Source organism: Argentina silus (genome assembly GCF_951799395.1).
Source record: "Argentina silus genome assembly, chromosome: Y".
Classification (NCBI taxonomy): Eukaryota; Metazoa; Chordata; class Actinopteri; order Argentiniformes; family Argentinidae; genus Argentina; species Argentina silus.
In genome coordinates this window covers 3409299-3425000 of record NC_139654.1, presented here as the reverse complement: position 1 = coordinate 3425000, position 15702 = coordinate 3409299, and the positions used below count along the sequence as shown (strand labels likewise).

Sequence of the window (15702 nt, the reverse complement as noted above, 5' to 3'; positions counted from 1 at the left end):
TCATTGAGCCTTTCTGTGCAAGTATCATTGATTCCATCGAATTAAAATGTTACTGACACTTAGAAATGATGCGTCTGGCAACAAGAATAGTCTGAGACCTCACCTCAGTGTCTGTAGTTGACAGTGTGGACTCCCCAGTCCAGCAGAGAGCAGCTTCACCCCCCCGTCACCTAGATCATTGTGACTGAGGTCCAGCTCTCTCAGGTGGCAGGAGTCTGAGCTGAGAGCTGAGGCCAACGTTTCATAGCATCTCTCTGTGAGGTGACATCCATTCAGCCTGAATGAGGAATAAATACAAGCATCAAGTCTTTTTAACTCAGAGAAAAATTTACATATGTAATGTGTTCTATCATTTCCAGTTGAATGTCGCCGCACCTAATTACAATATAATGACATTTTCGGGATTTTAACATAGAACAACATGTTTTCTAATCATTTAACTTCATTTCAAAGGTGAAATCATCATGTATCCATACTTTTCATGCCTTAAATAATGGATAGAGCTTTCAGTTGGAGATGAGTGGTGAGCTCCTTCCAACTGCACCAACTGTAAACTCACTGGCTAGAGAACTGACTCATTCCACTTTCACTAAAATAAAGCTGACAAACTCATTAGCTGAACTGTGAACACAGCCAGCCATGTTATTATATATGCTACCTATGTTATTTGCTTAATGTCAGACCAAAAGTCTTCATTTGAGCCGCGGTGTGAGTATCCGTGGTAGCGCCAGTGGATTTCGATAGTCTTAAAAACGTCAGGAGTGTATTTCTCCAAACCAGTGTTCAGTACTCCGACTGGAAATGGCTCTTTCTACCTCATTATTGGTAGTCGAGACACAAAGCGACTGAACATGTTGGAGCAAGTCGTATATTTGTGTGTCAATAAAACATGAAACATAAGTGTGCAATCAATTTATGAATGACTTTTGACCATGTGATCAATAACTCAGTTTCTTCCATTTAATCCGTAAATCATAATAAGTGATCACATACTCCATTCATCGCTCAAGTATCAATACAGTGTTTTGTCCATCTACTTACAGTGCCGTCTTAGAGGCTGTGACCATTGGCAGCAGCCTCAGAAGACCCTCTTCTGATCTAGAGTACTTCTTCAGGTCAAACACATCCAGCTCCTCTTCTGAAGTCAGCAACACAAAGACCAGAGCTGACCACTGTGCAGGTGAGAGTTGGGCTTCTGAGAGACGTCCTGAGCTCAGGGAGCTTTTGATCTCCTCCACTAGAGAATTGTCATTCAGCTCATTCAGACAGTGGAACAGATTGATGCACCTCTCTGGAGAGGGATTCTCCCTGATCTTCTCCTTGATATACTTGACTGTTTCCTCAATGGTCTGTGAGCTGCTTCCTGTCTGTGTCAGAAGGCCTCGTAGGAGATTCTGATTGGCCTCCAGTGAGAGGCCCAGAAGGAAGCGCAGGAACAGGTCCAGGTGACCATTCTTACTCTGTAAGGCCTTGTCCACTGCACTCTTGTGTAAGTCGACCAGAGGTGTGCGTCTCAGTGATGACCATAGCTTCATGGATGAGGATTTTTGTTTGACCAGTGGATTCTCATTGCTGTGGTTGCATGTGAGGAACACATATAAAGCAGCTAGAAACTCCTGGATGCTCAGATGCACAAAGCTGAACACTTTGTGCAGCCCACACTCCTCTCTGAAGATCTGAGTGCACACTCCCGAGTACACTGAGGCTTCTGTGACATCAATGCCACACTCTCTCAAGTCTTCTTCATAGAAGATCAGATTGCCATTTTCCAGCTGATTGAAGGCCAGTTTTCCCAGTGACAGAATTAGCTCTTTATCCCACTGTGGATTTCTGTCATGGTCTCCAAGGTACTTCACATTTCTCTGTTGGGTCTGAAATACCAGGAAGTGTGTGTACATCTGTGTCAGAGTCTTGGGCATCTCTCCTCTCTCTGCTTCACCCAACAGTCTCTCTAGGGTAGTGGCTGAGAGCCAACAGAACACTGGTATGTGGCACATGATGTGGAGGCTCCTTGATGACTTCATGTGTGTGTTGATTCTGCTGGCCAGGTTCTCATCACTGATTCTCTTCCTGAAGTACTCCTCCTTCTGTGGGTTGTTGAACCCTCGTACCTCTGTCACCTGGTCAACACACTCAGGAGGGATCTGATTGGCTGCTGCAGGTCGGGAGGTTATCCAGAGGAGAGCAGAGGGAAGCAGATTCCCCTTGATGAGGTTTGTTAGCAGCACGTCCACTGAGGTTGACTCTGTGGCATCACAACATGTCTCGTTGTTCCGGAAGTCTAGAGGAAGTCGACACTCATCCAGACCATCAAAGATGAACAGTACTTTATACTTGTCAAAGTTGGATATTCTTGTTTCTTTTATTTCAATGAAGAAATGACCAAGAAGTTCATTCAAACAGCATTTCTTCTCTTTCATTAAATTCAGCTCCCGAAAAGGAAGTGGAAATATGAACTGGACATCCTGATTGGCTTTTCCTTCAGCCCAGTCCGTAATGAACTTCTGAGTTGAGACTGTTTTTCCAATGCCAGCGACTCCCTTTGTCAGCACATTTCTCATTGGTTTGTCTTGTCCAGGTAAAGGCTTGAAGATGTCGTTGCATTTGATTGGTGTCTCCTGTGTTGCTGGTCTCCTGGATGCTGTCTCAATCTGTCTGACCTCATGTTCGTTATTGACCTCTCCACTTCCACCCTCTGTGATGTAGACCTCTGTGTAGACCTTATCGAGAAGTATTGGGTTGCCTTGCTTAGCTATTCCCTCAAACACACACTGAAACTTCGTCTTCAGGATGGACTTGAGTTCATGTTGGCACACCACAGCCAGCTCACCTGAATGACAAAACAATTTACAAAATATTCCTGGCACACTTTACATTAAGTTGACCCAGTGCCCTCAGTAACTGTAAATATATATTGCATTGCAGTGAGTGCATACATTCAGTATATATGATCCCAGCAGGAATCAAACCCACAACCTAAGCATTATTAAAGCCATGCTATATTGACTGAGCCACAGAGGACCACATGTTGTATTAATTAACAAGTTGTTATATAGTAGTTGATTTTTAATTAATTATATAGTAATTAATTACATAGTATGTAGTGTAGTTGAATGATATATTACTACACGTGTTGGAAAGAACAGTCCTTATTCCATCTGTGTTATAGGAAACTGTCCAAACCCATTACTCTGCAATTATACAGTAACAAACAATCTTGTTACTGGAGTAATTACAGAGACACCAAGTTATAGAGGCAACATAATATAAAGAGTGACCAAATGGGGATATACATCATAATTACAGTTAGTGGTGTTTGTATTTCCAATAATATTTCAGCCCAGTAACACTTCTCTGTGAAAACACATGAGGTCTCTTACGTTTCTCCAGTGTGTCAGCGAGCTCCTTCTGGTTCATGTTCCTCAGGACGTGCAGTGTGATCTTCAGAGCCCCTTCTCTGGCACTGCTCTCCTGCTTCTCTTCTTCTTCATCATCCACCACTTGCTCTTTCTCCCCCTGACTCTCAAAGCACTCTGGGTAGTCTTGAGAAATAAGCCTCTTGAACCTCTTCAGCTCATTTCTCAGTAAAGTGATGACATTGTCTTCAAGCGACTGAAACATTTAGAAAAATAAAGTGGAGTGAGATAGACAATTATGGGTAAACCTTTACACACAGTAGAGAGACTAAATACAAAAAACACTTGACTTTGGCATGCAATTGAAACAAGAAAAAAAAAAAATTATATGGGGATGACTTTGCCACCTTCAATGTCATACTTTTTATTTAGCTCACCCTGAATATGGAGGCCAGTTCACTTTGACTCTGGACAGACTGACCACTGGGAATCTCTGACTCTGGTCTCTCCACCTGGTCACTGGGGATTCTGGGTAAAAACAAGAAATAAGCAGATGTCTTTATCCAAAGAAGTGTGAATGAGGCCCAGTTTCTCAAATAGAATAACTTCAGAGTGTATACCGCTAAACATAGTTCCTGGGTCAGATGAATATTACAAAAAACTGACATTGGTGGACGTTTTAGTCAGTCCAAATTAATATATCTGTATGGTCAGTAGCTTTTAGGTTTTTAGTGTCCATCTCCCAACAGGATCCACTCTCCTCCTCCGTGGACATGCCTTCTAGTGAGTGTTGTAACACTGTCTGTTGCTACAGAATGCATTGAACAACAGTATATCTACATTCCTGTGTCGAACACAAAGACACCAACATTCTCACATTCATTAACAGGAGACAGTGAACAGCACACTCTGAGGACCTCATGAAACAAAGAGGTGGCGTAGTCTAGCAGTTAGTTCATCACATCCCCCATGATACACCTACCCTTGTTTAGCAGTGACGGTTCCTTGTCTGAAGTGTATTGGACGGCCCATAGAGTGGTCACTCTTCATGGACACACAGTTGGGTACAGCTGAGGCTGGTCTCTCCTGCTGGACCCTGTCAAACACAAAGACACCAACATTCTCACATTCATTAACAGGAGACAATGAACAGCACATGTTCATGAGTGGGTATCTGTGTTGTCAGACACCAATATTCTCACATGTTTAACAGAAGATAATGGATGTCATGTGTTCATATGAGTGTGTGTTTGTGTGTTGTTAGAATATTGACTACGTGAAACAAACAGGTGGCGTAGTCTAGCTGTTAGTTCATCACATCCCCCATGATACACCTACCATTGTTTAGCAGTGCTGGTTCCTTGTCTGAAGTGTATTGGACGGCCCATAGAGTGGTCACTCTTCATGGACACACAGCTAGGTACAGGTGAGGCTTGTCTCTCCTGCTGGACCCTGTCAAACACAAAGACACCAACATTCTCACATTCATTAACAGGAGACAATGAACAGCACATGTTCATGAGTGGGTATCTGTGTTGTCAGACACCAATATTCTCATATGTTTAACAGAAGATAATGGATGTCATGTGTTCATATGAGTGTGTGTTTGTGTGTTGTTAGAATATTGACTACGTGAAACAAACAGGTGGCGTAGTCTAGCTGTTAGTTCATCACATCCCCCATGATACACCTACCATTGTTTAGCAGTGCTGGTTCCTTGTCTGAAGTGTATTGGATGGTCCATAGAGTGGTCACTCTTCATGGACACACAGCTAGGTACAGGTGAGGCTGGTCTCTCCTGCTGGACCCTGCATTACAAGGTGGAGTTGTGTTTTTAAATGTGCCATATGAGCTGAGCTTCGAGAGCCAGTTCCACAGCAGGGTGGCATTGTGAAGGACAGAGTGTTAATGAACGTGTCTTTGTTTCATTCAGGGGATCCCCATTACCATGGAGGGTTGGGGTGCGCTGGGAGGAGGAGAGTGGGGACGGTGTAACCAGTCCAAATTAATATATCTGTATTGTCAGTAGCTTTTAGGTTTTTAGTGGCCATCTCCCTCCAGGATCCACTCTCCTTCTCCGTGGACACTCCTTCTAGTGAGTGTTGTAACACTGTCTGTTGCTCCAGTATGCATTGAACTACAGTATATCTACATTCCTCTGTCTAACATTAATCTGGTTATGAATGAAGTATCTGTCATCATCATCATCATCATCATCATCAGTATCATAATCTTCATGGTAAATGCCCTCCAGAGACTCTTGTCTTACCCCATGTCTTCAACCTCCGCAGAGAGACTCATTTTCGAGGCAGTGGTCCCCTCCTCTTTCTCCCCAGAGAGACTCATTTTAGAGGCAGTGGTCCCCTCCTCTCTCTCCCCAGAGAGACTCATTTTAGAGGCAGTGGTCCCCTCCTCTCTCTCCCCAGAGAGACTCATTTTAGAGGCAGTGGTCCCCTCCTCTCTCTCCCCAGAGAGACTCATTTTAGAGGCAGTGGTCCCCTCCTCTCTCTCCTCTCCTCAAAGAACCTCCTGCTATAAACCCAATGAACACACGCAGCACGTTAAAGGAGACCAAAGACCACACACACACACACACACACACACACACACACACACACTCACGCACGATTTTCATGCTGCAGGAAATAAACATAAAAGAATGACCGAATGATTTCCCTATTATATGAAATTAAATGAATATTTCATTGATGATGTGATGTGGGACTCACTCAACAAGGTCTATGCAGGGTTCAAGAGTCACGGTTGTCTGCTGGTCCAGGACAAGTTCTAGGCAGGGTTCAACAGTCGCGGTTGTCTGCTGGTCCAGGACAAGGTCAATGTCTGGTCAGACAACTGGAATGTTGAGTCAACTTGTCTGAAGGGAGAAGCAAATCTTCAGCAACAGTTCTTTGTAACTGACTCGGTCAACGCCTCCCATTTCCTGTACAACGTGTAGTAGAGAGCTGCGTGTGTCGAGGAGGGCCACATCTCTCTCTCCTCTTCCCTCTGTACCGAGCCGAGCTTCTCCTTTCTACTCTGAGGAGGTGTGTACACCATATAGACTAGGGTAGATTTTCTGATTCACTGTCAGATAGAGATATATAATATGTACACATATACAGTATATATATTAAAAATAATGTGATTGTTTTTTTTTTGTGAGCTATCCCTTGTGAGCTATCCCAGGGAGGAGGTCCAGCACCTAACAGTGTGGTGCACCGACAACAACTTCCTGGCTCTCAACACCAGGAATGCCAAAGAGCTCATTGTGGACTCCAGGAAGTCAAAAGCTGGCACACACACCCCCATCCTCATCAACGGGACTGATGTGGAGCGAGTCACCAGCTTCAAGTTTCTGGGTGTCCGCATCTCTGAGGATCTCTCCTGGACTGTCAACACCTCTACCCTGATCAAGAAGGCTCACCAGCTTTCTTCTTCCTGAGGAGACTAAAGAAGGTCCATCTGTCTCCTCAGATCCTGGTGCACTTCTACCGCTGCACCATCAAGAGCATCCTCACTACCTTTTCCTCTGACCGGAAGCACTGCAGAGGGTTGTGAAAACTGCCCAACGCATCACCGGGTCCACACTCCACTCCATTGAGGCTGTCCAAGGCAAGCGATGCTTGCGTAAGGCACGCAGCATCGTCAAGGACAGTTCTCACCCCAACCACAGACTGTTCAACCCACTCCCCTCCGGGAGGCGCTACAGGTCTCTCCGTACCCGAACAAGCAGGTTCAGAGGAAGCTTCTTCCCTGCGGGTGTCACCCTACTGAACTCCAACTCTGCCCCTAGGTGACAACCTACTTACACCCCCCCCCCCGGACAATTGTACTACTCTTACCCTATAGCATTCCTATAAACTGTACATACTGTATCTTCACTTATACACACTGCTCTTATACTATATACTACTGCTCTTCTGTACATATCTGTCTATGCTGTTCATAATGCACATATCATTATTTTTGACTCATCTTAGAATGCTACTGTTAATACACTACACAGACTGTCCATATCTGTTTGTACTCTTCATACTGCATTCCATATTTATTCTGCTTATTTACTCTGCTTATAATATTACTGTTAATGCATATACTGCTTATACTGCTTACTTATACAGCTCATATACTGCTTATATTGTTCATACTGCATTCTATATTTATTCTGCTTATAATGTTACTGTTAATACATGTACTGCTTATACTGCACTACTTATACTGCTCATATACTGCTTATACTGCACTACCTGTATATATTGTTCACATTGTCTGCTTTTTTTGCACTTCTGGTTAGACGCTAACTGCATTTCGTTGGCTCTGTACTTGTACTCTGCACAATGACAATAAAGTTGAATCAAATCTAATCTAATCTAATGCAGTAAGAATGTCCAGTAGGCGTCAATCAACGCTATTTTCCATTGTAAACTGGCAGATGAAGGCAGCTCAGCCTGAATATGGAGGCCAGGTCAGTTTGACTCTGGACCGTAACTGTTAATATCATCTGGTACATCATAGTCATAGTACCCTCCCTTCCTGGTTAATAATCAACAACAACATGTACACTTACACAACTTTTACTGCTCAGTATCATAGCTCACACCACACCACACTACACTACACGACACACCACTACACTACACAACACACCACACTAAAACACACCACACCACACCACACCAAACACAACACTACACACCACACAACACAACACAACACAACACAACACAACACACAACGCAAACCACACTATACACTTTCTCTGTCTTTTTCTCCCTCTCCCTACCTCTCTTCCTCCCTCTTCATCCCTCCGTCCCTCTCTCCCTCCCTACCTCCCTCTCTCCCTGCTTCACTCGCTCTCTCTCTCTCTTTCTTTCCCTCTCTCTCTCTCTCCCTCCCTCTCTCTCTCCCTCCCTACCTCTTCTCCCCATCCAATCTCTCTCTCTCTTTCTCTTTCCCTCTTTCTGTCTTTTTCTCTCTTTCCCTCCCTACCCCCCTCTCTCCCTCTACCTCCCACCCTCTCTCCATCTCTCCCTACGTCCCTTCCTCTCTCCCTCCCTCTTTCTCCCTCACTCCCTCTCTCCCACCCTACCTCCCTCTCTCCCTCCTTCACTCACTCTCTCTCTCTTTCTCTCCCTCTCTCTCTCTCTCTCTTCCTCTTTCTCCCTCCCTCTCTCCCTCCTTCACTCGCTCTGTCTCTCTCTCTCTCTCTCTCTCTCTCTGTCACAATCTCTCTCTCTTTCTTTCACTCCCCTCCCTTTCCTCCCTCCCTCTGTGCCTCTCTCTCCCTACATGCCTTTCTCTCCCTCCCTCCTCTCTCCATCCCATCTCTCTTCCTCCCTCCCTACCTCTCCCTACTACTCTCCCTCCCTCTCTCCCTCCCTCTCTCCCTCCATCCTCTCCCTCCCCCCCCTCTCTCCATCCCTCTCTCCCTCCCTCCCTCCCTCCAACCCCTTCCTATCTCCCTCCCTCTCTACCTCCTCTCCCTCCCTCCCTGCCTCCCTCCCTTCTCTCTCTCCCTCCCTCTATCCCTCCCTCTCTCCCTCCCTCCTTTCTCTCATTCTCTCCTTCCCTCCCTCCCTCTCTCCCTCCCTCTCTCCCTCCCTTCTCTCTCTCCCTCTCTCCCTCTCTCTATCCCTCCCTCTCTCCCTCCCTCCCTCCCTCCCTCCTCTCTCTCATTCTCTCCTTCCCTCCCTCCCTCCCTCACTCCCTCTATCCCTCTGTCTGGCACCAACAACTATGCCACGTTCAAAGTCACTTAAATCACCTTTCTTCCCCATTCTGATGCTCAGTTTGAACTTCAGCAGGTTGTCTTGTTGTCTTGCCTAAATGCATTGAGTTGCTGCCATGTGATTGGCTGATTAGATATTTGTGTTAAAGACCAGTTGAACAGGTGTACCTAATAAAGTGGCCGGTGAGTGTATATATATATAATATGTATAATATAATATAAAAAAAAAAGATTATTTTTATGATGAAGCCAGCTCAGCCTAAATATGGAGGCCAGGTCAGTTTGACTCTGGACCATAACTGTTAATATCAGATGATACATCATAGTCATAGTACCCTCTCTTCCTGGTTAATAATCAACAACAACATGTACACTTACACAACTTTTACTGTTCAGTATCATAGCTCACACTACACCACACCACACTAAAACACTACACACCACACCACACCAAACACAACACTACACAACACAACACACACAACACACCACACCAAACACCACACCACACCACACCACACCACACCACACCACAACGCAACACAACAAACCACACAAAACACTTTCTGTCTTTTTCACTCTCTCCCTCTACCTCCCCCCCTCTCTCCCTCTACCTCTCTCCCTCCCTCCCTCTCTCCCTCCCTACCTCCCTCTCTCCCTCCTTCACTCTCTCTCTCTCTCTCTTTTTTTCTCCCTCTCTCTCTCCCTCCCTACCTCTTCTCCCCATCCAATCTCTCTCTTTCCCTCTTTCTGTCTTTTTCTCTCTCTCCCTCCCTACCCCCCTCTCTCCCTCTACCTCTCACCCTCTCTCCCTCTCTCCATATCTCCCTTCCTCTCTCCCTCCCTCTTTCTCCCTCCCTCCCTCTCTCCCTCCCTACCTCCCTCTCTCCCTCCTTCACTCACTCTCTCTCTCTTTCTCTCCCTCCCTCTCTCTCTCTCTCTCTCTGTCACAATCTCTCTCTCTCTTTCTTTCACTCCCCTCCCTTTCCTCCCTCCCTCCCTCCTCTTGCTCTCCCTCTGTGCCTCTCTCTCCTTCCGTGCCTCTCTCTCTTCCTCTGTACCTCTCTCTCCCTCCCTCCTCTCTCCATCCCATCTCTCTTGCTCCCTCCCTACCTCTCTCTACTACTCTCCCTCCCTCTCTCCCTCCATCCTCTCCCTCCCCCCCCTCTCCCTCCCTCTCTCCCTCCCCTTCCTATCTCCCTCCTCTCCCTCCCTCTCTGCCTCCCTCTCTTCTCTCTCTCCCTCTATCTCTCCCTCTCTCCCTCCCCTCTATCCCTCCTCTATCTCATTCTCTCCCTCCCTCCCTCACTCCCTCCCTCACTCCCTCTATCCCTCCGTCTGGCACCAACAACTATGCCACGTTCAAAGTCACTTAAATCACCTTTCTTCCCCATTCTGATGCTCAGTTTGAACTTCAGCAGGTTGTCTTGTTGTCTTGCCTAAATGCATTGAGTTGCTGCCATGTGATTGGCTGATTAGATATTTGTGTTAAAGAGCAGTTGAACAGGTGTACCTAATAAAGTGGCCGGTGAGTGTATATATATATATATATATATATATATATATATATATATATATATATATGTATAATATAAGATAACAAATAAAAAAAGATTATTTTTATGATCTATCCCTGTAATGCAGTAAGAATGTCCAGTAGAGGTCAATCAAAGCTATTCTCCATTTTAAACTGGCAGATGAAGCCAGCTCAGCCTGAAAATGGAGGCCATGTCAGTTTGACTCTGGACCATAACTGTTAATATCAGATGATAAATTATAGTCAAAGTCTTAGTCATCATAGCCTCCCATCCTGGTTAATTATCAACAACAGCATGTACACTTACACAACTTTTACTGCTCAGGATCATAGCTCACACTACACCACACCACACCACACTACACAACACAACACTACACTACACTACACTACACTACACTACACTAGACACAACACTACACTACACTACACAACACTACACTACACTACACACACAACACAACACTACACTACACACCACACAACACAACACAACACACCACACCACACCACACCACAACACAACACAACAAACCACAACACCACAAGTACACTTTACCTGCAGAGCACACTCTTCCTGGTTAATGATCAACAAGAACCATAAACAGTTATATGATTTTTACTGCTCAGGATCACATGATTTTCATGCTGCAGGAAATAAACTTAAAAGAATGACCAAAGCAAAAATCAGACTAGAAATTGGATGATTGATGTGTTGATGGGTTGATGATGTGATGTGGGACTCACTCAACAAGGTCTATGCAGGGTTCAAGAGTCACGGTTGTCTGCTGATCCAGGACAAGCCGACAGTACCAACTAGAAGAAGACTGAACTGTAAAGGAATGTAACAATCAATATAAAACAACAGAGGCTTGAATGTTACAAGTACAGGAAATTATCAATACAATTACACAGTTAAATGTGTCTCCCCTCATCCTCTCTGACCTGACTCGGTCAACGCCTCCCATTTGCTGTACAACGTGTATGTGGGGGGACATGTAGCGTTCGGCCTGTAGAGGGAGCTACAGGACCGTGGCCAGGGTTGTGTCGGCGAGGCTTCGTTGCACACCTGTTGCAAATGAAACCTCGTTGGCTAAGTGCTTAAGATGTGTGTGCCTTTGTCGTTTCAGTAGAAGGGCTGGGAACGAGAGCGGTTTGCCAGAGAGAGGACGACTGTAAAACCGCGAAAACGTTGAGACGGGCTGAAAAGACTACGTGTATATGATAATAAACGGGACAAAATCCCTCACCGAAATACTGCGTCTGCCTCTGTGTACAACGGACTCTGTTACAGTGTAGTAGAGAGCTGCGTGTGTCGAGGAGGGCCACATCTCTCTCTCCTCTTCCCCCTGTGCCAGACCGAGCTTCTCCTTTCTACTCTGAGGAAATGTGTACACCATATAGACTAGGATAGATTCTCTGATTCTCTGTCAGATAGAGATATACTATATATAATGTTACAACAAAAAACAAATTGTGATGTATCCCTTTAATGCAGTAAGAATGTCCAGTAGACGTCAATCAAAGCTATTTTCCATTTTCTCACACCACACTACACTATACACCACTACTCACACAACACTACACAACACACCACACCACACCACACCACACCACACCACACCACACCACACCACACTACACTACACTACACACACAACACACCACACTAAAACGCTACACACCACACCACACCAAACACAACACAACACAACACAACACACAACGCAACACAACAAACCACACTATACACTTTCTCTGTCTTTTTCTCTCTCTCCCTCTACCTCCCACCCTCTCTCCCTACCTCCCTTCCTCTCTCCCTCCCTCTTTCTCCCTCCCTCCCTACCTCCCTCTCTCCCTCCTTCACTGGCTCTCTCTCCCTCCCTCTCTCCCTCCCTCCCTCTCTCCCTCCCTACCTCTTCTCCCCATCTAATCTCTTTCTCTCTCTCTCTTTCCCTCTTTCTGTCTTTTTCTCTCTCTCCCTCTACGTCCCCCCCCCTCTCCCTATACCTCCCACCCTATCTCCCTCTCTCCCTACCTCCCTTCCTGTCTCCCTCCCTCTTTCTCTCTCCCTACCTCCCTTCCTCTCTCCCTCCCTCTTTCTCTCTACCTCCCTACCTCCCTCTCCCCCTCCTTCACTCGCTCTCTCTCTCTCTTTCTCTCTCTCCCTCTCTCTCTCTCTCTCTGTCACAATCTCTCTCTCTCTTTCTTTCACTCCCCTCCCTTTCCTCCTCTTGTTCTGGTTAATTATTAACAACAACATGTACACTTACACAACTTTTACTGCTCAGTATCATAGCTCACACCACACAACACTACACTACACAACACTACACTACACTACACTACACACCACAACACTACAAACCACACTACAGAACACACAACAACACAACAGACCACACCACACCACACCACAACACTACACAGAACACAACACAACACAATACCACAAGTACACTTTTCCAGCAGAGCACACTCTCCCTGGTTAATGATCAACAAGAACCATAAACAGTTATATGATTTTTACTGCTCAGGATCACAGTTCACACAACACAACACTCACAGTGAACATTTCCATCACAGTTAAATCTTGTTAAATATGATGAATCATCAACAAGAGAGTTTCTCACGTTTCTCTTCTTCTGGCTTGGTTGTGGACACACCTTTTAGATTGGTCGTCTGCAGTTCTCCACTCTGTCTGTCAGTCAGGACTAAAGACAGTCTGATGGCTGCTGTCTGACTGAGAGGTTAGTCTGAGACTGAACTTCTCTACTGATGACAGACACGGAGGACAGATCAGGTGAGTTACCTGTCAATGTGTGACCATGGGAGGGGTGGGGCAAGATATTTCTTATCCAATGAAATGATCGTGTGTGTGAATAATTCTGAGGAGGTGTCAGGTTGCAGAAGGCAGGGAAACTGGCAGTCACTCAATTCTCTTCTGTGATCAAGACGTAGCCTCACCCACCCACAGTTCTACTTCCTTTTTCACCCATCATGTAGCTTGGAGCACCAAGGGATCAGATCATAAAGTGCAAAAAAGGAAAACTATGGTGATTAACTAAAGAAGCTTGAAAATACAATTTGATCAGTTTGATTTGTAGTTCTAGTTTCATAGTTTTATCTGCAGTCCTGGTTTTATAGTTGTATCTGTAGTCCTACTTGTATCTGTAGTCCTAGTATTATAGTTTGATCTGTAGTCCTAGTTTGATCTGTAGTCCTAGTTGTATAGTTTGATCTGTAGTCCTAGTATTATAGTTTGATCTGTAGTCCTAGTTGTATAGTTTGATCTGTAGTCCAACTTGTATCTGTAGTCCTAGTTGTATAGTTTGATCTGTAGTCCTAGTTTGATCTGTAGTCCTAGTTTCATCTGTAGTCCTAGTTTCATCTGTAGTCCTAGTATTATAGTTTGATCTGTAGTCCTAGTCGTATCGTTTGATCTGTAGTCCTCGTATTCTGGGTAAGTTTGTCTCTAGCAGGGACTGGGGAGTTTGTCAGGGTCAAGAGACAATTATTAAATTTGCTGAGTTGGTCGTGACATCAGAGGAAGCTTCTTCCCTGTGGTTCTTCCCCCCCCCCCCCCTGGACAATTGTACTACTCTTACCCTATAGCATTCCTATAAACTGTACATACTGTATCTTCACTTATACACACTGCTCTTATACTATATACTACTGCTCTTCTGTACATATCTGTCTATACTGTTAATAATGCACATACCCTTATTTTTGACTCATCTTATAATGCTACTGTTAATACACTGCACATATCTGTACATACTATACATATCTGTTTATACTGTTCATACTGCATTCCATATTTATTCTGCTTACTTACTCTACTTATAATGTTACTGTTAATACATATACTGCTTATACTGCTTATACTGCACCACTTATACTGCTCATTAGATTAGATTAGATTAGATTCAACTTTATTGTCATTGTGCAGAGTACAAGTACAGAGACAACGAAATGCAGTTAGCGTCTAACCAGAAGTGCAAAATAGCAGAAAGTGCAATGAACAGTATTTACAGGTAGTGCAATAAATGATCAGTAGTAGTGCAGTATAATATAGTAATGTAAGCAGTATAATATAGCAGTGCAGTATAGCAGTATGTGAGTAGCAGTAGCATTATAGCAGAATAAATAGTTACAGTATGAGCAGTGTAGCAGCATATGAGCTGTATGGGTAATGCAGTCTAGCAGTATATATGTATTAACAGTAACATGAGGTAGATGCAGAATAAATATAAATATGGAATGCCGTATAAACAGTATAAACAAGTATGTACAGTAGTATTAAAGAAAATATAGGATATGTGCATTATGTGCATTATGAACAGTATGAACAGGTATGTACAGAAGAGCAGTGGTATTGAGTAAGAGAAGGGGAGGGGAGTATAGTGCAATAGTGCAATTGTCCGGGTGGGGGGGGGGGGGGGGGGGGGGTGGGGGTTGCGGGGGTAGTAGGTTGTCAGGTAGGTGTAGTGTTCGAGTTCAGCAGGGTGACAGCCGCAGGGAAGAAGCTGCCTCTGAACCTACTGGTTCGGGTGCGGAGAGACCTGTAGCGCCTCCCGGAGGGGAGTGGGGTGAAAAGTCTATGGTTGGGGTGAGAGATGTCCTTGACGATGCTGCGTGCCTTACGCAGGCATCGTTTGCCCTGGACAGCCTCGATGGAGGGGAGTGAGGAACCGGTGATGCGTTGGGCAGTTTTCACCACCTTCTGCAGTGCTTTCCGGTCCGATGCCGAGCAGTTGCCATACCATACTGTGACACAGTAGGTGAGGATACTCTCGATGGTGCAGCGGTAGAAGTTCACCAGGATCTGAGGAGATAGATGGACCTTCTTTAGTCTCCTCAGGAAGAAGAGACGCTGGTGAGCCTTCTTTATCAGGGTGGAGGTGTTGAGGGTCCAGGAGAGGTCCTCAGAGATGTGGACACCCAGAAACTTGAAGCTGGTGACTCGCTCCACCTCAGTCCCGTTGATGAGGATGGGGGTGTGTGCGCCAGCTTTAGACTTCCTGAAGTCCACAATGAGTTCTTTGGTCTTCTTGGTGTTGGGAGCCAGGTTATTG

General features: G+C 45.1%; 1 protein-coding gene across 3 annotated transcripts in view; it reads right to left on the bottom strand.

Moving 5' to 3' along the window:
- The window catches only part of LOC310823886 (uncharacterized protein), a 92813-nt gene extending 86617 nt beyond the window's left edge, over positions 1–6196 (bottom strand). For all 3 annotated transcript variants that reach the window (XM_083696796.1, XM_083696798.1, XM_083696797.1), the window contains exons 1-8: positions 6086–6196; positions 5626–5888; positions 5051–5164; positions 4695–4808; positions 4339–4452; positions 3794–3884; positions 3381–3612; positions 1042–2830 (exon numbers count right to left, since the gene is read on the bottom strand). In XM_083696796.1, coding sequence (XP_083552922.1) covers positions 1042–2830; positions 3381–3612; positions 3794–3884; positions 4339–4452; positions 4695–4808; positions 5051–5164; positions 5626–5837 — 2666 coding nt within the window. In that variant the 5' untranslated portion in view covers positions 5838–5888; positions 6086–6196. The remainder of the gene's footprint in view (positions 1–1041; positions 2831–3380; positions 3613–3793; positions 3885–4338; positions 4453–4694; positions 4809–5050; positions 5165–5625; positions 5889–6085) is intronic.
- Positions 6197–15702: the final 9506 nt, after the last annotated feature.